This window comes from Aquarana catesbeiana, linkage group LG08, assembly GCF_042186555.1.
Source record: "Aquarana catesbeiana isolate 2022-GZ linkage group LG08, ASM4218655v1, whole genome shotgun sequence".
NCBI classification, from domain to species: Eukaryota; Metazoa; Chordata; class Amphibia; order Anura; family Ranidae; genus Aquarana; species Aquarana catesbeiana.
This window is the reverse complement of record NC_133331.1, coordinates 40,748,713-40,771,914: the sequence shown is the minus strand read 5'-3', so window position 1 is coordinate 40,771,914 and position 23,202 is coordinate 40,748,713. Positions and strand designations below refer to the sequence as shown.

At 43.6% G+C, this 23,202-nt stretch overlaps 1 protein-coding gene across 1 annotated transcript in view; it reads left to right on the top strand.

The window, feature by feature from the left end:
- Positions 1 to 23,202, top strand: part of DOCK1 (dedicator of cytokinesis 1) — a gene marked incomplete in the record, with an annotated part of 633,434 nt that overhangs the window by 192,541 nt on the left and 417,691 nt on the right. The window contains 1 exon segment of the mRNA XM_073595735.1: positions 19,656 to 19,780. Within this exon segment, the coding sequence (XP_073451836.1) occupies positions 19,656 to 19,780 (125 nt within the window).

The window sequence follows — 23,202 nt, the reverse complement described above, 5'->3', positions numbered from 1 at the left end:
TTTGCTCAGACCAGAGAAGGTCTTCAAGAAAACTTGCTCAGAGCTCGTGTTCACCTAGCGTCCATAGCTTGGATCTTAAACCTTCAGAAATCAAATCTGATTCCCTCACATTAAGTGTTATTCCTGGGTTTCCGTATCAACTCTTTGGAACAAAAAATTTTTCTTCCAGAGGAAAAGCAGAGAAAGTTGGTACAAGTGGTGTCACTGCTACAGTCCAATCAAATTCTGTCTATCAGGAGGGTCATGTCAGCTTTGGGAACCCTGACCTCTTCCATACCGGCCGTCCAGTGGGCAAAGCTCCATTTCAGACATCTGAAAAGTTTCCTGTTAAAAACCTGGAATCACCAGCAGGACTCACTAGATTCACTAGTAAAGATCCCAACATCGGTGAAAAGGAGTCTTTGGTGGTGGAAGAACCAGGCCTGTTATGGTCCTTCCCAACCCAGGTGAGGTTAACAACCGATGCCAGTTCCTGGGGTTGGGGGGCTCATATGAACGGTCGGTGGCCCAGGGCTCGTGGTCCACAAAAGATGTACTGAGGTCCTCAAATTGGAGGGAACTAAAAGCTATAGAGATAGCCTTACTGACCTTTGCAAAAGAAGTCCAGGGACAGCATACTCAGATCCTGTCAGACAACACCACGGCAGTGGCCTACATAAACAGATGGGGGAACCAGAAGCAGACTTCTGCAAAACCTAGCAAGAAGCATTCTAAATTGGGCAGAGCTCCATACTCTATCCTTGTCCGCGGTCCACTTAAAGGGGACCCTAAACAGGGTAGCGGACTTCTTCAGCAGGAACCAGGTATTAGAAGCGGAGTGGCAATTGAATCCAGAGGTCTTCCATTTGATCGTGAACAAGTGGTGGTGCCCAAGAGTGCATCTCTTTGCGACCCAGGAAAACTCGCAAGTGTCTCGTTTCTTCTCCCTGAACAGGAACAAGGCATCACTGGGAGTGGATGCTCTGGCGCACAATTGGAAATTTCACCTCTGTTACACATTCCCCCCGTTTCAGCTTATCCCTCAGGTCATAGCAAAAATCAGGAAGGAGGATACAACGATGATCCTTATCACTCCCTTCTGGCCCAAAAGGCCTTGGTTTTCATCCCTTCTTCAGATGCAACTAAAACCGTATTGGCACCTTCCATTACAAGGTCCTCTGCTTCACCAGGAGGTAGCAAAGCTAAAACTAACGGCTTGGCTACTGAAGAACAGCTCTTGAAGAGAAAAGGTTTCTCGGATAGATTGGTGGCTACCCTCCTATTCAGCAGAAAGAAGGTTACAAGAGCAATGTATTCCAAGGTTTGGAAAGTCTTCAACTCCTGGTGCACAGCATCTGACAAATCACCAAAACAAATTTCCTCTGTTCTGGAATTTCTGCAAGAAGGAGCAGACAAGGGCCTAGCGGTCAGCACTCTCAAGGTTCAAGTTGCTGCGCTGGGGGTATTTCTAGAAAAATCTATTTAATCAGAACCCTTAGTGATTAGGTTCTTCAAAGCTCTCACCCGGTCTAGACCAGTGGTGATCAAAAGCTGTCCAGCATGCGACTTATCAGTTCTACAGACCCTGACCAGGGAACCTTTTGAACCCATTAATTTAGCCTCCCTGAAATTAGTTACTTTAAAAACATTTTTTTTAGTGGCTGTTACAACAGCTCGAAGAGTCAGTGAGCTGCAAGCCTTATCAATCAGGGAGCCATTTTTTCCATTTTTTCAGACCGAATTGTTCTGAAGACAGATTCTAATTTTTTACCGAAGGTCGCTTCGGTCCAGAGAGAAGGAGATAATACTTCCTACCTTTTGTTCTAATCCATCAGGTAAGAAGGAAGAAGAATTCCATACTCTGGATGTTAAAAGAGCAGTCTTGAGTTACTTGGAAAACACTAAAGACTTTAGAGGTTCACATGCGGTTTGTTTTATTTTCTGGTAATAAAAAAGGAAGACAAGCTTCCAGAGGAACCATTGCCAGCTGGTTGAGAATGGCTATCTCTGAAGCCTATTCCCTTACAGGTCAAGAGTCCAGTGAATGTCCGGGCTCATTCTACAAGAGCTTCGGCGGTGAGTTGGGCAGAAAAAGCTGGCGCCCCCGAACAAATCTGTAAGGCAGCTACTTGGACAAGTCTGACAACCTTTGCCCGTCATTATAGGTTAGACCTCATGACGGCTGGGGACCAGGCTTTTGGAAGTAACGTCTTTACAGGCTGTTGTCCCAAAATGGAGTAAGTCTCGATTATCCCCTCGGGTGCTGTCCTGAAAGACGTTTTGGAAAAATGCAAGTTAGACTTACCGGTAACTTGTTTTCCAATAGGCTTTCAGGACAGCAGTAACCCGCCCTTTTTTTATGCTGTTGCTGTAATACTATGATATAACTGTCGCTTATGTGTTGCAGCTGGGGCTGGAGTCCTCTACAAACAACTGACGAGGCAACGTGGAGGACTCCAATTAAAGACTTAATTGATGAGGTGTTTCCTGTGGGAGGAGGAGCCATGATCTCTCGGGTGCTGTCCTGAAAGTCTATTGGAAAACAAGTTACCAGTAAGTCTAACTTGCATTTTTTTTCTTGGTACGCCTGTGAGGAGGCCTTTCCTGGATCCCAGTGCACAGCTGCAGCACTGCAGTTGTGATTTTAAATATGAGGTGACATCTACAATGCTGTGTAATTACTGATGAATTGGCTGGAAAATAACACACTCAAAACGTAGTTGTGCCCATTTTAAGTGTTTAATGGCATCTCTTGTATTAGAGAGGTCTGTTTTTGAAAGGTACTTTTGCTTGAAAGCAGACAAGCTGGTCTGATAGAGAACAGCTGTTATATTTGTAAGAGGAAAAGTAAGTTTAGATAAAAGTAAAGTAAATGTCTTGATACAGACAGTTATAACTGTATAGGTAAACAAAGATTATATCAAAACCCACAATCTGATAAGTTAGTTGCCATATTGGGAGCCTCATCGTGCATTCATTAAGTGGAATAATGCAAGGTCAGGGAATTTCCAGGGAAGAAAACATTTAACATCTTTATGTGTGCAACTGATAACAAAAATGGTAACCGTTGCATACTCTTGTTATTTCAATCTTCTACTAATGCTTCCTGAACCTGGAGAACTAAATGATTCAAATATTGCCTTAGCTCCTAGGTTGGTCCTCTTGCAAGTGCCTAATTTCCCCTCTCCCCCCCCTTCCCCAGCACGTATGGGGAAATGTACAAGAGTTCTGACTTTGCAACCTGGAAGCAGTCAAAGGCTTTTTATGTCATGGGTTACTCTACTGCTTTCTGTCTAAGGCCGGCTACATATGAATCAAAATTTGTTTAAATTTCGATCCATGTATGGGCATCCTAGTTGTACACACGTTGATCTATCAATCGACTTGTGTACAACCAGCCTGTCAGGCTTTTCCCCAAACGATTAGCGCCACCGCAACATTAACGGAAATCAAGCCATTTTCTTTCCATCCACCTGTGGTGGAAGGAAAGAAAGTTGCAGAATCTATGGCCTGCCTAAGTCTTAGCTTACCACTATAATGGGAAGCCTCGCTGACTAATAGTGGCATCCTTCAGGAGGATGGATCATTGAAGCTGGTTGCTGTTTATATAAAAGTAAGAGATATGAACCAGCATACAAGCACATAAAGGTACCTGCTTTGGCAAGTAACTGGTAGTTTGTGGCTTGGTCAGGTAAATAAGCAGGTTTGCTGTATCTTTTCCTTGATGCCTTCCTGAAGTTTATTTAATGAAAACTTTAACAGCTAAACTGTCCTTGATATATTTAATTTTTTTGTGTAACGCCATAAACCCATTTGGACGATATAAAATGATTGACCGCAGTCCCTGCCAGAGAAGGTTTTCTGAGCCTGTAGCAAAACAGGGAATAAAGCCGAACACAGACAATATCCTAACTTGTTGGGTTCAGTATGACAAGCTACACTATATTGTCAAATAAATTAGGATGCCTACCTTTACATGCACGTGAACTTTAATGGCATCCCAGTCTTGGTCAGTAGGGTTCAATATTGAGTTGGCCCACCCTTTTCAGCTATAACTGCTTCAACTCTTTGGGGAAGGCTGTCCACAAGGTTTAGGAGTGTGTCTATGGGAATGTTTGACCATTCTTCCAGAAGCACATTTGTGAGGTCAGGCACTGATGTTGGACGAGAAGGCCTGGCTCACATTCTCCTTTCTAATTCATCCCAAACGTGTTTTATCAGGTTGAGGTCAGGGCTCTGTGCAGGCCAGTGAACTTCCTCTCTCATCCATGTCTTTATGGACCTTGCATTGTGCACTGGTCCAAATCATTTGGTGGAGGGGGGATTATGGCGTGGGGTTGTTTTCCAGGGGTTAGGCTTGGCCCCTTAGTTTCAGTGAAGGGAACTCTTAAGGCATCAGCATACAAAGACATTTTGGATAATTTCATGCTCCCAACTTTGTGGGAACAGTTTGGGGATGGCCCCTTCCTGTTCCAACATGACGACTACGCACCAGTGCACAAAGCAAATTCCATAAAGACATGGATGAGCAAGTTTGAGGTGGAGGAAGTTGATTGTCCTGACCTCAACCTGATAGAACATCTTTGGGATGAATTAGAGTGGAGACTGCAAGCCCGGCCTTCTTGTCCAACCTCCGTGCCTGTGTGTACCTCACAAATGTGCTTCTGGAAGAATGGTCAAATATTCCCATAGACACACTCCTAAACCTTGTGGACAGCCTTCCCAGAAGAGTTGAAGCTGTTATAACGGCAAAGGGTGGACCAACTCAATATTGAACCCTATGGACTAAGACTGGGATGCCATTAAATTTCATGTTTGTGTAAAGGCAGGCCTCTCAATACTTTTGACAATATAGTGCATGTGTTTCCTGCCCCATAAGCAGTTACAGACTTTGCCTCAGCCTAATACAGATGTTTTGTAAATTGTAGCTTGCAGTGTTCAGGTAACCATTCTTTCAATTTGCTAAGACCGAAGGATATGTTCTTCATACAACTCATTGTTGCATGTGTAAAATACACATATTGTATGCATTGCCAGGCTGCCCATAACAAAACTATCGTTTTCTGAGGATAGAATTTGGAAGCAAACATTGGGGTTACTATGAGCATTATTAATACATTTACATTTCCTGTTGTTTGGCTATGAGTAGTACATTGATTTATAGGATAAAATTAGGTTTGCAACAATATAGCACTTTTGTAGGTAAATAGTAGGTTTATTTTTGTAGATATTTACATCAAGTGTTACAGAGGGGTGGTTCTAAAGAAGGCGGGACTGAATAAATTTTAAAAGAGTGTCATTTGTGAGTTGTGGTGGTGCCAGTTAGGGCACGTTCACACTGAGGCAGGCGTCGGTGGTAAATCGCCGCTATCTTTAGTGGCGCTTTACCTTTGATTTTGCACCACTTTTTGGCCATTAGCGGAGCGCTTTTAACCCCCTCTAACAGCCAAAAAGTTAAGGTTAAAAGCGCCCGCAAAGCACCGCTGCCCATTGATTTCAATGGGCAGAGGCGCTTTAGGAGTGGTGTATACACTGCTCCTAAAGCGCCTCAAAGATGCTGCTTGCAGGACTTTTTTTTTTTTCTTTTTTTTTAGATTCCTGCCAGTGCACCGCTCCAGTGTCAAAGCCCTCAGACTTTCACACTGGAGAGACAGGAGAGGCGCTTTACAGGCCCTTTGCAGGCGCTATTTTTAGCGCTGTAGCGCCTGTAAAGCGCCTCAGTGTGAAAGTAGCCTAAGCATTCAAAATGAGGAATTAGACTAGGAGGCATGATACCCAGGGTCTACAAAATGCGAATAGCCACTGAAAAAGTAAAAATATAAAGCAGAAAAATTTAAGATGAATTATTTCTGACACTAGTCATAAACCTTGTAGCTTAGTTGTGCTGCATACATTATATTTCAATATTCTCTTATGTAGCATGCAGCATGCCCTGTACCCTTGCTGCCACTCTACTTGGTTAACCCTAATCAACCCCATCCCCACCCCCAGCTATTATTTTTCTGATACTTTTTCTCTATTCCTTAAACAATTGCTATTTAAATTTTTTATATTTTTTTTAAGTAGTTGTGAACATACAATGTTGTAAACACTTTCTAATACAGTTATAACTGTTCCGGCACCATAACTGCTTTTGCTTTGTTTCAGAAATGATCTTTCTTTTTCAAGCTTAAAAAGTTCTGACATGTGACCATGCATCCCGTCTTCCTAAAAATGGAGGGCGGAGTTACAGGACAGTGTGACTGTATGCCATTGTCTGTGCATCCCAAGGCAGTATGCAGACTGTGCTTGAGTAGGGGGGTGTGTTCAAGAGGCAGGCTGTGATTGGGAGGGGATGTGTGGCAGAGGCAGGCTGTGATTGGTTGGGAGGCGTGGTGGCTGAACAAATCCAATACCCAATACAAGCTTCCTGCGTGTCTGTGCCTCTGAATTACCAGCCAACTGACCACGATAAAACCGATCAGCTTCTGTGCACCCTCAACACTACATCTTTTAGTGGTACCACTCCAGGAAGGAGTTCCAAGTCATTCAGTACAATCTTGAAATCAACAGGGAATGAAGTTCTGGCTGATTACTAATGGGGTGCCTCGGTTCTACGATTACCAAAATCCAACCCTGGAGACTGCTTCAAGTTGCTATTATAACAGGAAAATAGCTCCCAACTGTCCCTGATTTTGAGGGACTTTTCCCTTATTTGGAACAAAGTCCCCTCTGTTCTTCTTTCCTTCTCATTTTAGTTTGAGATATATAGTTGTGTTTAAAACGCACTATTTATCTTTCATAGAGGGTTTCACAGTGCTAAACCTTTCATCCAATTTCTAAATTGCATTGTAAAATGCATAAGCCAGTATAAAGGAATAGTAGTGGTGAAAAAAAAGCACTTGTGGGTTTAACCATTTTTTGTATAATTCTCTAAGGGGGCGTGGCCTACACACTTTTGCCAATAGGTGTCCCTCGTTCCCATCTCAAAAAGTTGGGAGGTATACAGGAAGTGGAAAGTGCACACAACCTGACTTGAGGTTTGTGGTTTTATTTTTTTCGTCTCAACTGCTATTCCTTTTTAATATGTATGAAAGTTTTAAACTGTGTTGCAGAACTTTTAAACTTTTTTTACCTTTTTTTTTTTAAAATTTTTATTTCAAGAAAAGTTGGGCGATATATAATTTCACACACGAGTTTTAGAATTGTATTTTTTGATGGTCGATTGGATTCATTTCCTTTTTCAGAAAATATGTAGCCTAGAAGCAGAGTGTGTTGCTTCGTGCTGGCCTGGTTTTCTACTTGGTAGGTTTATAAGCCATGAAAGCTCACTGATGTTCTGCTATTAATTATGCATGAGCATCACTATAGCAATAGAACATCCTGACTGTTACATTAAACTCTAGCAAGGCTTGGGGTTTTCTATCTGGAGGCTTTCTTTTCATCACTTACTCTTAAAGGAAATTAAGTACAATGCAAGTTGCTGCTTGATATTGTCTCTTCAGAGATTCTACCATCAGGTCTGTGTGGAAATGTGTTAATAACTTTCTATCGTGGACTTGTGCAATTCTCGAATACAGCTTATGCAGCCTGTTTTCTAATGCAATGTACTCCTAATCAAAATTGCCTTCAGAATTGAATAGATAAGGCTTCTAGAGTATTTAAGACCTAAACAGCTGGGTGATTTAGGTTAAAGTTTTCTTACACCTAGGAATTTATCATTCTTTGTGTCATTCTGTGGAAAATATATATTCTACTTTGTATTGATTACAGTGTACCCCATATGTGACTGTTGGCCTTCTTTCTTAACATTGTCACATGTGCTGTCAGGGGTCACCCTTCACCTCCATCTCTTTCTGCATGCAAATATAAGCCAATGATGAAATGCTGGTAGGCATTCCTATACAAGCTTGACAATAAACCGTTAACTGAAACTTCCAGTGAACCCAACTAACATTTGTGATAATAAAGTCCTGGTAATTATACTTGACCACATATAAACTGTGCCTTGAAAAAGTATTCATACCCCTTGAAATTTTCCACATTTTGTCATGATACAAACAAAATCATAAATGCATTATATTGGTATTTTATGTGATAGACCAGGGATCTCCAAACTATGGCCCTCCAGCTGCTGCGGAACTGTACATTCCATGAGGCATTGTAAAACTCTGACATTCACAGACAAGACTAGGCATGATGGGAATTGAAGTTCTCGAACCACTGGCGGGCCATAGTTTGGAGACCCCTGTGATAGACCAACACAAAGTGGCACATAATTAAGTGGAAGGAAAATGATAAATGGTTTTCAACATTTTTTACAAATAAATATCTGAAAAGTATTTGTATTCAGCCCTCTTTACTTTGATGCCCCTAACAAATATGGTGTTCTTTTGGTAATATGCAATGTTGTTTTTATGTCAAACATATTTTTTGGAATTATCGCCAAAAAGTTCAACCTTGGTTTCATCAGACCATAAAACATTTTCCCACATGCTTTTGGGAGACTTCAGATGTGTATTTGCAAAATTTAGCCGGGCTTGGATGTTTTTCTTGGTAAGAAAAGTCTTCTGTCTTGCCACTCTACCCCAGAGCCCAGACATACTGTATGAAAAATACAGGACATTGTTGTCAAATTTACCACACAGCCAGTACTTGGCAAATATGCCTGCAGCTCCTTTTAATGTTGCTGTAGGCTTTCTTGGCAAGCCTCCCTGACCAGTTTTCTTCTCATTGTTTTAAACAATTTTGGAGGGACGTCCAGTTCTTGGTAATGTCACTGTTGTGCCATATTTTCTCCACTTGATGATGACTGTATTCACTGTGTTCCATGGTATATCTAATGCCTTGTAAATTCTTTTCTACCCTTCTCCTGACTGATACCTTTTAACAATGAAATCCCTCTGATGCTTTGGAAACTCTCTGCGGATCATTGGTTTTGCTGTAGGATGCGACTAAGAAAATGTCAGGAAAGACCTACTAGAACAGCTGAACTTTTTTTGGGGTTAATCAGAGGCACTTTAAATGATGATGGGTGTGTGCTGACTCCTATTTGACCTGAGTTTGAATGTGATTGCTTAATTCTGAACACAGCTACAGCCCGGTTATAAGAAACTGTGCACACTTATGCATCCACAATATATTTTTTTTTTTTAATTTTTACTCCCCCCCCCCCCCCCCCCCTTAAAGATTTCAGTCAGTTTCTCAATTGAGTTATACAGTTTATACGCCACATTAAAGGTTGAGAATGTTTTAAAATGATCTATCTTTGTCTTATTTTTTTACATCACTGAAACCTGACGTTTTTTACAGGGGTGTGCAGACTTTTTATATCTATTGTATTTTTGCAAAAGAAGAATGGGCAAACATTTCACTCTCTAGATGTGCAAAGCTGGTAGAGACATACCCAAAAAGACTTGCAGCTGTAACTGCACTGAAAGGTGGTTCTACAAAGTATTGACTCGGTGGGAGATTTGTGTTTTGAATACAAATGCACGCCACACTTTTCTGATATTTATTTGTCAAAAATTTTGTAAACCATTTATTTTCCTTCCACTTCACATCTATGTGCCACTTTGTGTTGGTCTATCACATAAAATCCCCAAAAAAAATTTTTCGTTTTTTGGTTGTAACATTACAAAATGTGGAACATTTCAAGGGCTATGAATACCTTTTCTCTTGAGGAAAGACTGAACAGCTTTGCCTACTATACCAGGGGCAAATCTAGGGTTCTCTACAACAGGAGTCATGAGGGAAAGTATTCAATCACTGAGGAGGTGTCCTCTATCAGTTTCGAGGCTTTTTTAAATCCTGGAGATTGAAGGTCCACACCAAAATTTATAAATTTGAAATTGTTTTAATCCAAATATAACTTGGTTACAAAAACCAACATTTTTCTTGGGCCTGATATTGCCTCCTTTTTCAGGGCTTGTAAAGATATGGGGTCAGAATGTGAAAACTTGTAATGTGAAAATATGTGCTGGTACATGTAAATGTTGGCATAGAAACATTCAGCAGCTGGGTGAAAGCAACAGCGTAGGCAGTCCTAAAGATGTCTATTGAGATGCAGCAGCTGCACACATACATCTCCCAATGTGACATCGTGCGGGTGCACGGCCTCAAACACATCCAGGGTGAGCATCCCTGTGTGGGTAATCATGGCCCTGCATGGGGTACGGATGTGATCACCCCGTGCGAACAAGACCTTCGTTGCCAGCTGCTGAACATGTCTATCATACTAATGTCTTTCTGAAATTTAAAAAAAAAAAAAAAAATTTTTAATTCTTGAAGGACACTTACAAATTAGTTACAATCAGTAAAGGAAGAAAAAAAATCACTTCTACTTCCCATAGCTAATTAGTCTAACCTGTTATTGGAGCAGACGTGGAAACAAATTTTGAGCATTTACTATTGGCACCCTCAGTCCTCCTTCCTTTTTTTTTTTTTTTTCTTAACAGATTTATGTATTGGAGTTAAAAACTTACAGTTCAAAAAGCTTCTACTTCAATCCACATTATGAGACTAAAAGGTATATGGTTTTGGACAGTATGTGGTTAGACTTTTGATACAGCCTGAGTACAGAAAGGTTGGAGGCTCATGCCGGGTATAGTATTGAAATAATAGGATTTTTATAACCGCTTACCTGTAAAATCATTTTCTTTGAAGTACATCACAGGACACAGAGCCATAGTAGTTACTATCTGGGTTATAGGCCACCTTCAGGTGATGGACACTGGCACACCCTAAGACAGGAAGTCCACTCCCTATATAACCCCTCCCACTACTGGGAGTATCTCAGTTTTTGTAGCAAAGCAATACACGTCTATACCAGAAAGAATGGAGGGACCTCTGTGTCCCGTGATGTACTTAAAAGAAAAGGATTTTACAGGTAAGCTGTTATAAAAATCCTATTTTCTTATCGTACATCACGGGACACAGAGCAGTAATAGTTACTATGTAGCAATGCCAACTGAAGGGAGGGACACACAACAAAAGTAGGGAACCATGAGCTCAGAGGACTTGTACTGTTGCCTGCAGCACACTGTGCCCAAAGGCGATATCCTCATGACCTTTTACATCTACTTGATAGAATCTGGTAAATGTATGGACTGAAGACCAAGTTGCGGCCTTGCAAATTTGAGCTATGGAAGCTTGGTGATGCACTGCCCAGGAAGTACTAACAGCCCTGGTGGTGTGCGCTTTAATATGAAAAGGTGGAACTTTCCACTTTAAACCATAAGCTTGAACAATCACTCGTCGAATCCATTTAGAAATAGTAGATTTTGATGCTGCTTGTCCTCTTTTAGGACCTTCAGGCAACACAAATAAAACATCTGTTTTTCGAATCTGAGCAGTCGCCTTTAAGTAGACCTTGACTGCACTCACCACATCAAGAGAATGTAGTGATTTTTCTTCCATAGAACAGGGTTCTGGAAAATAAATGAAGGTAGAACAACATCCTGGTTTAGATAAAAACCTGACACTACCTTCGGTAGAAAGTTAGGATGAGGATGCAATACTACCTTATCCTTGTGAATAATAATATGGCTGTTTACAAGAAAGAGCAGCCAACTCTGATACCCTTCTTGCAGAGGTTATGGTTACCAGAAAAACGAGTTTCCTTGTCAAAAGAACCAAGGGAATATGTCGTACCGGCTCAAAAAGGCTGTTTTTGTAATGCCGACAGAACTAAATTCAAGTCCCATGGGTTCAGGGGTGAGCTAAGCCGCGTTACCCCCTGAAAAAAAAAACTATGAACCAAAGAATGCAAAGCAAGTGGTCGTTGAAACAATACCGATAAGGCCGAGACCTGGCCCTTTGAAAATACTCAAGGCCAGCTTCATTTCTAACCCCATCTGCAAAAAGTCAAAGATTCTACCTATGACATACCTCCTGGGGTGCCAACCCCTGGATTCATCCCAGGAGACATATGCTTTCCAGACTCTATAATATGCGATTCTGGAGGCTGGATTCCTTGCATTAACCAAGGTAGCTACCACTGAACTTGACAGCCCACGTTTCTTCATAATGTAGGTCTCAATAGCCAAAGCATTAATTTAGTGTTTGTAAGGTAGGATGGAATACCAGACCTTGCGAGAGAAGGTCTGGACATGGTGGTATGGTCCATGGGACCCCTACCACCATCCTTAAGATCTCTGCATACCAAGATCTCCTGGGCCACGCTGGGGGCCACAAGAATCACCGACTTCCCTTCCTGCTTGATCCTGCGAAGAAGTCGTGGACGCAGGCAGAATAGGAGAGAATTCATGCTAGCGGATCCTTTTATTCTTGACACAAAGTCTTTGTTGAACCTGGACGCAAACAGATCTACGTCTGGGATCCCCCATATTGACATATTGACAGGAAGATATCGGGGTGAAGGAACCATTCTCCTGGGAACAACTGCTGGCGACTCAAGTAGTCCACCTCCCAATTTTCTATTTCTAGAATGAAGACTGCCGATAGGCAAAGTACATTGTTTTCTGTCCAAGATAGGATATGATTCACCTTTCTCTCTCTGGGCCACACAACTTCTTGTGCCTCCTTGGTGATTGATATAGGCCATTGCTGTGGCATTGTCGGATTGGATCCTGGCAGGACAATTCTGTAAACTGAACGTTCAGCCCCTCAGGACCAAGAGCTCTGCCTGAATCTCTAGAATGTTAATGGGCAAGGTCATTTCTGATCTGGACCACTTCTCTTGGACAGTTGCCTCTTTCAGGACTGCTCCCTAACCCAAAAAAAAAAAAAGGTTGGCATATGTTACCACTTCCCAGGTAACTGTAGGAAGGATTTTCCCCTTTGCAGATTTTTGGTTAATAACCATAAACTGGGGCTCCGGCGCACTTTTGGAGTCAGACACATTGGAAAATCTAGAGCTTGAACCTTCTTGTTCCAAGCCAATAGGATACTGTTTTGCAGCAGTCTCGATTGAAACTGAGCATAAGGAACCGCCTCGAATGAAGCCACCATCTTTCCCAACAACCTCATGCAAAGCTGAATAGAAGGATTCATCTTGCTTCGACCACCTGAATCAGTTCATTTATGGCGCTGATCTTTGCCTGGGGCAAGAATACCCTTTTCTGGATGTATCTATGATCAGACCCAAGTATTTTAGTCTTCTTCATGGTTTTAAGGAAGATTTCTCTAGGTTGAGAATCCAACCTAGGTATTCCAGGTAGTTAACAATTTGCCCCTTTTTGCCCCTTTTTTTCTTATTTGATGTTTATTTTTGGGCCATACATGAACCAATTAGATTGAGGTTGTAGTATCTGGAGGAACCTTTTTATTAATAAGTTACTGACGTTCCATCTGAATCTTAAAACACAGCTGTACATATGTGTGTGATTGCACTAGTGGTGAATGTGAATTTAGGTTAGTCTGCAATGCCCAGGTGCTGGCAATAATTAACGCAAATTAAACATCAATCGGCAGGCTATTTAAGCACCTAGCCGTGGGTATTGCATATGCTCTGAAGAAGCTTGGCAACAAGTGAAACGCGTAAGCGTCTAACATGTGTACTGGTGGGACATGGATCTCCACACATAAATGAGGAATCAACTTTTGCACATACAGAAGCGACCTGAGAACTTTCCAAGATGGCGGGTTGAGCCCTGCGGTGAACACTGGGACTAAGCGCTTCCCCTGGTAAACCTACAGACTTAGCGCGGAACATTTTGTGAACCCTCTGACACACCATACTTCCCTACGGAAGACCCGGAAACAACAGCTCCTGTCAGTACGGGCGAGCACACCGCATGTCTGCTCCCCCACACCGAGACAACGCGGCTATCGCAGTCCTCCATGGGACTTGGAACTCTTTGGTTGAAGACGTCAAACGGTGAGCTTTGTAGTGCTCAAACATATACGGAGGCACACCACATATTGCTATTTGCCGTTTGTTTCCTTACCAAATACATTTTCTTGTTTTCCAACTGCTGCTATATAGCCGGTCAAACGGGGACACTTCATCCATTTATCTTATTATTAATTTACCAACCTGCCATACATTAAAGTCTGTTTTTCCTCATTATCAATATCCGGATGGATATCTTTCTAATCACCAGCACCTGCACTTTATTCAGTAAGGACCGAAGTGGCAATAATAAATCTATTCATAAACTTTAATTGGGAAGTAAATGAAATATACATCAGACCCGGGTCTTTTCAATAAGTTGAAGTGTGTATGGATTCATGAGTGATTTATGTATGTGGAAAACATCGGTGGCCACCAGTGCTGTGTAGGACTTTCTGTCCTATTTTTAATTAATGGTTTTTGGATAGTAATACTGTTTTTACTGGGATAATCAATAAAGATATTTAGGTTTAATACCCGCATGCTCTTGAGTGGACTGTCTTTTGAAGGTTCTCTCCTTCTCCTCTTCTTTTTACGAATGTGATGACCATACTTTTGGTCTAAGCGGGCTACCGACTGGTCTAAAAAGAGCAGACCGTCTAGGTAAACTATAATCGTTATACGAACAAGACAAGGAATTGGTCGCACACTGGAACTCCAAATTATCTCGATGTCATCTTTATTGTCAAAAAAGGGTAAGACCGATACAGGCAATGGTAGACATTTCACAAGCGATAGCTTGCTTGTTCACAACCCAATAAAGATGACATTGAGATAATTTGGAGTTCCAGTGTGCGACCAATTCCTTGTCTTGTTCGTCTTCCACAGTGGTGAGCCGAGGTCTGCACCTGTGATCCATCCTGCACCTGAGTTTGCCTGGAGCGGTGTGCTTCTCTCTGGTCTTTGCTATAATCGTTATACCTTGGGCCCTTAATCTGGCTAGAGGAGGGACCAGAAGCTTTGTAAACACTCAAGGTGCAGTAGCTAGACCGAAAAGTAGAGCTACAAACTTGAAATAAAGATTTTCTACCTTGAAAAGTAGATATTACCGGTGAGTGGGAAAATCGGCACATGGAGGTATGCATCCTTGATGTCGATTGAAGCCAGAAGTTCTCCTCCTTATAGGATGGAGACAACTGATTGGATTGACTCCATACATAAAAAGAGCAGATATTCAGAAACCGGTTTCGATTCTTGAGATCCAGAATGGGTTTGACATCTCCATTTGGTTTTGGCACCGTGAAAAAAGTTTGAACAAAACCTCAACCCCTGTGCTTTCATGGGGACCACCATGATCGCTTTTTGCCAAAAGATGGTCCAATGCTTGAAAGAGAGACTTCTTTTTCTCTGGATCCTTAGGAATGTTTGGGGAAGTCCCCCATCTGTCTCGACACTCTTCCTGCCAGATCCTTGAGAACTGCATAAGTATTCCCCCTACTCGAGCAAGCGGGGGTGCCCCCTTATTAGTATTTTGTAGGTTCCCTCCCCCAAGACTTTTTATCCCTGGGGTAGACCCTGAGGATTACCTCTTGAACTTGACAGCGGAGGCCGTCGTGACTGCCTGGAGGCTGATGCCCCTGGCACTGGAGAAGGAGCTTGTTAAAATGCAAATACGTTTTGCTCCTTTTCTTAAATGGCAAAGGGGTACTTTTTCCACTAGAAATTCTTTGGATGTATTACCCAAATCATTCCCAAACAGCTGTTACACTGCAAAGACTAGCCAAGAGCTCCTTGCATGGTGCTTAGCGAAAGGCACGAGGTCTCAAGGATAGAATCTCTCATTGCGACTATTGCAAACATAAAGCTGCTAGTCGCTTGCCAGATCCTGGGCCTGCTGAGAAGGATAACCTTGAGCACCTGTTTAAACTGGTCTCTCAAGGATTGACCAATTACTGTCAGCGCAGGCTGAAACACTCAACCTGCCAGAGAAATAATAGGAATTCCAACTTTTTATCCATTGGATCCCTAAGCATTTGAGCATTGTTTGCTGGACAAGTCAAACTTTTTTTCATGGAGGATATAGCAGCGTAAATTGCTGGTATCCCCACCTGAATTTTTTCCTCCATAGGATAAAGTGTGAAAAAACTTTTTAGGAGGGAAAAAATGCTTATCTGGGTGATCCCACTCTACTGGAAAAGCTTTTTGTATCAATGAATGGACAGGAAAGGCATGCACAGATTGAGGAGGCTTTAGCGAACCCAAACACTCAGTTAAGAGTACATAAATGTAGAGCGGACCATCAGTAAAAAATTGCACCATCAATCTTACAGATTGTGAAGCTGATTCCCCCCCCCCCCCTGCATTTGACCCCTCAGAAGAGGAGTCATCAGTCCTCACCACGGTCCCTGAGGGAAATTCATCTTTTCCTGCCCCCAGTTCCTCAGTTTGAGGGACCTGGTTAATGGAAGGGAACCTGTCACATTTTGTCCCACACTGGGACGCAATTAAAGCCACTAACCTTTTTTTCATGGCTGGGGAAAAAAAATCTCTTTAGTAAAATAGACAGGGTCTGCAGTGTTGAAAACAATTGCAAACATTTCATGGCCCCGATGCTCACTCCGACCAGCCACCCCCTCTCAGGGTAGGATGCAGGATCAGGGCAAAGTAGGCTTTCCAGAGCTTGAGGAGACCCTTTTAGCCCTTTTTTTAAGGTGTTTCATCGTCCTCTTCTGACTATAGCCCGATGCACAAATGCAGAGGTACTACCAGAAAAAATCGCATCCACTGCTTGGGCAAAAGTCCAGCCGCTGCTATTAACGCTCAGCCTGATGCTTTTAGTAAATGTGCCAAGGGAATGCCTGTGTCACCAATCTCTTATATGCCCCTTTTTGCTCTTTGTCCAACCGACATCTGCAGCCAGCAAAAATGGAGCTTTTAAACAAACTCCCACGCTGGACGTTGCATGACGCCAATGCAGTGCTAAGCACATCATGCCCCCCCTCTTTTTTTCTAAAGAGGGTTTTCCCACGCGAATGCGGGCCTCTGATCTGATGGGATCGGCTTTTGTGTATGGAGGGAAATGGCGAGGAGGAGACCCAAGACTGGCCACCGTGCAGGGGCGGTGAAACAAATGGAGTGGCATCGCAGGTCGTTTTTTGGCCCCCCCCTTTCTAAGAAGAGGGGATGCTTGGCCCAGGTGGGGGGTGATTCAGTGAAGAAACCCCCCCCCCCCCCCAATCTTACCGGAGGTCTGAGCTGCTCGCCGGAGGGAAGCCTGCTGTTTCTGCTGCACAGTGTGATCTCTGAGGAAAGCATGGCAGGGTACATGCTCTATACAGCCCCCAGTGGTGACTCTTAAGCATGACAACATTTACTTTTTTAAAGGAGACATTTCATAAGAAAATGTATTTATTTTTTAAAAAATGTCTTAGAAGTCTCCATTTACCTTTCCCGCCGCAGGGTTCTCTGTGGTAAAACCGACAGACCCAATCTTCACCACTCACGGCGGGCTTTGTTACCAAACCTTCAGGAACCGGGGACCCTTGGGGAACCCACACTCCTGGACCCGTAAAGCAAAGCTCTGGATCCCAGGGTCCAACTCTCTAAAAAGAGAAGCGTTACAGGCAAAACTTTGTTTCTTCGGAGGCCCGGGTACCATTTAATTAGGCCTAGAAAAGACACTTTGAATGGATCCGGTTTCATAGCTTGCCCCAGCAAAGGAATCTTCCAGTGGAGCTCAGCACAGCACATCTTTACTCGTGACCAACACCTAAGACACTAGCGAAAAAACTGAAGTACTCCCAGTAGTGGGAGGGGTTATATAGGGAGTGGACTTTGTCTTAGGGTGTGCCAGTGTCCATCACCTGAAGGTGGCCTATAACCCACATAGTAACTACTATGGCTCTGTGTCCCATGATGTACGATAAAAAACTGGATTATTCTTTGGTTTTGACTGCTGTTATTATACCCAGGTGTGGTGATGTTAGTAGAGAGGAAGTGAGGTCAGTAACCAAGATAAATAGAAAGGTGATTCTGTATGCTTTAGAATGGAAACAGTGTGGTGTAGACTGAGAGAAATCTTTCTTGAGTGAGGTGTTTCAAGCTGCTTTTTTATGTAAACCCACACAATGAACATCTTCTTTTCCTCTTCCTTTTTTTTTTTTTTTTGTCAAATGTATCATTGAAAGTGTTTTATTATGTATGTTTGATAGGTGAAAAATAAAAAAATATAATTAATCGTGGCAGAACTCCATTGAGCTTGTGACTTCCTATGCTGCACTTAAAGCAGAGTTCCACCCAAAAGTGGAATCTCCGCTTATCTGCTCCTCCCCCTCTGGTGCCACATTTGGCACCTTTCGGGGGGAGGGGGGGCTGGGTACCTGTTTCTGACAGGTACCTGTCCCCAGTTCTGGGAGACTGCACAGCGGTGACATCCCTCGGAAGTTCGGCCCCCCCTCCTTTTTCCTCCACCGCCGGGCCAGTTAGATAGAGCAGCGCGCTTCGTGCATGCGCAGTAGGGAACCGGCTGCCACGATTGGCGGCGGCAGCACCCGCAATTTGAATATCGGCTGGGGTGCCGACATCACAGGATCCCTGGACAGGTAAGTGTAATAATATTAAAAGTCAGCAGCTACAGTATTTGTAGCTGCTGGCTTTTAATTTTTTTGTGGGAGGGCAGGATGCCGCTTTTAATCACATGCAAAGTAATCAACCCTACCCTGGGAACCTCTGTGGGCTACAGAACACTTCTCCCTAATTGTTATGGAGGAGAGGGGTGAATGTTCTAGGGAGACAACATTTCCTGTGTCACCCTGGCACAGGAAATGTTACTGGCAGGATCATCAGGTAAAAATAAAAACATGAAAAATGTAGCTACATCTAAGGACTGATGACCTATTACAGGTTCTTGAGTTTAGTTACTTTAAGCGCTGGCCTAGGCTCCACGTTTTTCAGACTTGTTCAGACCTGTCAAAAAAATGCAAGAAAAAAAAAAAAAAAAGTTGAAACTTTGTGGTGTTATTTCACTATGCCAAAAGCACTACATAATTGTAGCTCATTCAGTTAAATGTTAGTATAAAATGGACTTTATATTCATCTTAATTGTGGAGGTGAAAGCCTATCTGTAGAGGTTTGTAAAAATCATTGTTTCTGTATAATTTGTTCCCTTAAGCATCTAGAAACACAATAATTAAAATCCTACAGATTCTTGTTGAGGTAATTTCATAAGCTACTTTCCATCTTATGAAAAGTTATTTCAAATGTTTTTTTTGCAATACTACCTGTCATGAAGGTCATTGTTTAGGCACTTCCTGTTACAGGGTGACAACGATCTGTCTCTTGTTTTCCCAAATGAGCTACTGCATTGTCACCTCACCACATGCGCTTTCAGTGAAGACTCTATCTAGCTGCACCCTATGCTCATAGTTCAGAAACCCCACGCTAAGCAGTGAAGTACAGTAATCGCTTGATTGTGTATAGACATAAGGTGGCTGCAGAGATGCTGCAGGAGATCAGCAGCCCTTGGATACAACAAAGAGAAGTGAAAACACAATTTTCTTAAAGAAAATTACATGCCAATTATTTCATGCAGAATGCTTTTAAAAACTAAATGCCATCCATTTGGAGTTTACATGTATTTTAAAACATGTATCCAGGAGAGTTGTGATATGGGACTTTTATTACAACTGCAATTTAGTGCATAAGGCTCATTTATGTTGTATGCCAGGTAAAGGTGGTGTGTTTTATAGTCATAAAAAAAAAAAATGGAAATGTATTCGGGGAAACCTACAAACCAGTGGCATTCTTTTCTCATACATTATAGACATTTGTACTGCAAGCTTTATAGACTTGTTTATTTGCAGACAAGTACATTGCTAACCTAACATTTGGTCATACTTTGCAGGTGATGTACGGAATGATATATATGTCACACTGCTCCAGGGCGACTTTGACAGAGGCAACAAAACCGCGGCCAAAAATGTGGAAGTCACAGTATCTGTGTTTGATGAAGATGGGAAAAGGTTGGAGGTAATGTATCTCAGTTGCCAACACTTCTAGCATATACCTCTTGGAAACTTCTTTATTACAGGTATTCATCAAAACATCTCTCCCATGTGTAGCAACACCGCTGGTCTCTACAAGGTCTATGGGACCTGGCAGAGACATGTGATGTCTGTGCATGCGCAAACCCCCTCACACTTGTGGGGTGTTTGCCACTTGCTCCTGCCAGGTCTCCAAAACTGTCAGAGACCTGCTGCTTGCTGTGAATGCACAGCGGATCTCGTGCATGTGCCGTGTTTCCGTCGTTGAAGGTTCACTTTATTATTAAAAGGGGAAAGTGTTGTTGTGTTTTTTTTTTTTTTTTTTTTAATATATATTTTGTGCTACATTAACGTGTAACAAATATAAAGTACCGTATTTATCGGCGTATAACACGCACCCCAAGTTTAGGAGGGAATTTTAAGGAAAAAAAACTTTTAGGAGGGAAGTTGAAGGGAAAAAAACTTACATTTAAATGCCCATCATTGCAGCCTTCTCAGTGCAGCCTTCTCAGTGCAGCCTTGCCCCAGTGCAGCCATGTCAGTGCAGCCATGTCAGTGCAGCCATGTCAGTGCAGCCATGTCAGTGCAGCCTTGCCCCAGTGCAGCCTTGCCCCAGTGCAGCCTTGCCCCAGTGCAGCCTGGCCCCAGTGCAGCCTGGCCCCAGTGCAGCCTGGCCCCAGTGCAGCCTTCGATCCTGTGATCCCCTGCCATCCTGGGCTTCAAAATCACCGACCGCGATTTGAAGATGGAGCCGCCGGCGCCTAAATACACAGAGCCGGTTCTCGGCGGCTCTCGTTCACTTTTGGCTCCACTCGTAGTCCCGCCCGGGATGGGCGTGACTGTGAGCGGAGCTATCCGAACCTAGCCGGCGCTCGAGTGAAGCCGAAAGTGGCCGAGAAGAGCCGAGGACCGGCTCTGTGTATTTCGGCGCCAGTGGCGCCAGTGGTGCCATTTTCAAATCGTGATCGGCGATTTTGAAGATCTGGCGGCTCAGGATCGCAGGGGATCGGCGTATAACACGCACCCGCGATTTTCCCCTGATTGTAAGGGTAAAAAAAGTGCGTGTTATACGCCGATAAATACGGTATTATCCCAATTGGGCTGCAAAAGTGGAAATATGCTTTAACCACTTCAGCCACAGAAGGATTTACCCCCTAAATGACCAGGCCATTTTTTGCCACACAGAACTGCGTCACTTTAACTGACAATTGCGTGGTCCTGTGACGTTGTACCCAAACAAAATCGATGTCCTTTTTTTCCCCACAAATAGAGCTTTCTTTTGGTGGTATTTGATTACCTTTGCGGTTTTTATTGTCTTTTTTATATATCATGGGACACAGAGTTAGGCTAATAATTATTACCTACTGAGTTATACTTCATCTCCAGGTGAATGGACACTGGTAGATCAAAAGGTCTCTAGACCGGAAGTGATCCCCTATATAACCCCTCCCGTACAGGAAGTACCTCAGTTTTTTACCAGTGTCTGCAAGGTGGATGGCACAGTTGTTTGGGCTCTCTGAGCTCCAGGTCTCTAGTCCCACAAACGGTTCTTAAATGAATCAAGGGATTGACCGATCCGATCCCTATGACACAGGATTATGCTTAAATAAATGGTACCCAAGCCTCGCAAAGAAGACTCAAGTTCCTGTGAGGTTTTGCCTGTAAAGTGGCCTTCGGGCGCTGGACCCTGAGTAGTGGAATCCTGGACATCACAGCGCTAAGGCATTCCTGCAGGGTGCTGTACAGGTCCAAGGGAGTGGACCCTAAACATGAAAAGGGTACCCAGTCCTTGAAGGTCCTCAAGTGACAGGAACCCACTGTGATGGGTCAAGATTAGGCTCTTAGTTCCAAGCTGCCCTGCGCCTGGACAGGTAAGTGAAACCCCTTTATTTCCTTTTTGTGGGGTGTCCCAGTGATTGTAACAATCAGTCAAGTTAGCTAGAGGCTGGACACCTTTGTGCGGTGACCATACGGGGGAGTTTTGGGCTAGCTGTGGGTGTTTGCAAAGTGTACCTTTTTTGCTTGTGTCTGGCTGTTTTTTACCTGTATGATGGCGCACAATGGTGCACCATTTTGCCATTGCGCACGTGTGTTTGCAAGAGCGACGCTGTGCTCAGCAGTTTGTTTGGCGGCCATATTAACACACCTTCTTAATACCACACCCAGGTAATCTTTTTGTGGCTAGTAAATTTCTTCAAAAAAGAGGAACTGGACTAACACTACAGGGAAGGGCACACCTATGTTGTCAGTAGTTCCTGATAAACCTAGTCGTATCACTAGTGTATCCCCTGAAGGACCAGAGGCTTCCGGGCAATCTGAGCCGCTGCGCCTATCTGGTATTGTGCCTACAGTCAATGCTGCTGCTTCACCTTTTATCACCAAGGATGAACTGTCCTCGGCCCTAGCCAGGTTAGAGCACAGGATTGCTGGCATGATTGTCTCCATCCCACAGGGTGGCAAGAAGCGTGACAGATCCCCCTCCCTGGAGCCTGCTAGTTTGGAGCAGGAATGGGTTGAGGATGGGGAAGAGCTAAAAGCTCAGGATTCTGTGGAAGTTCTGTCGGATAAGTCTGCTTCTGAGCAATATGCACAAGAAGATATCCAGTTGATGTCTGCCTCTCAGTTGCAGAGGCTTTTGAACCAGTCTTTTACTGAGATAGTTTGTTCTGCCTTTAAGTTGCCTCTTACAGAGGTTACTGAGCCCCCCGGGTCCTCTTTGGGCTCCCTGAGGCCTCTTCAGGCCGCCCAGGCTTTCCCCTTACACTCTCTGCTGAAACAGGTGGTGTATGCTGATTGGGAACATCCTGACAGGATTTTTGTTCCTCCTAAGAGATTTTCTCCTAAGAGAAGTGGAGCATACCAGCCGTAGATGCAGCAGTCTCTTCCTTAACCGCCTGCCGACCGCCGGCCGTCAATTGACGGCCAGGCGGCGCAGCTCTCGTTGCGGGTGGGCGTCATATGACGTCCTCGCTTTCCTAGGCCACCAGGGGGCGCGCGCCGCCACCAGCGATCGCGCGCGCCCGCCGTGTCACTAGGCACCCGGTGCGCGTGCCCGGCGGCCGCAATGTCCGCCGGGCACCCGCGATTACCGGTAACACAGCAGGACCGTGGATCTGTGTGTGTAAACACACAGATCCACGGTCCTGTCAGAGGAGAGGATACCGATGGTATGTTCCCAGTACAGCGGAACACCGATCGGTCTCCTCCCATAGTGAGTCCCCGCCCCCTACAGTTAGAATCACTCCCTAGCAACACAGTTAACCCCTCAATCACCACCTAGTGTTAACCCCTTCACTGCCTGTCACATTTATACAGTAATCAATGCATTTTTATAGCACGGATCGCTGTATAAATGTGAATGGTCCCAAATATGTGTCAAAAGTGTCCGATGTGTCCGCCGCAATATCG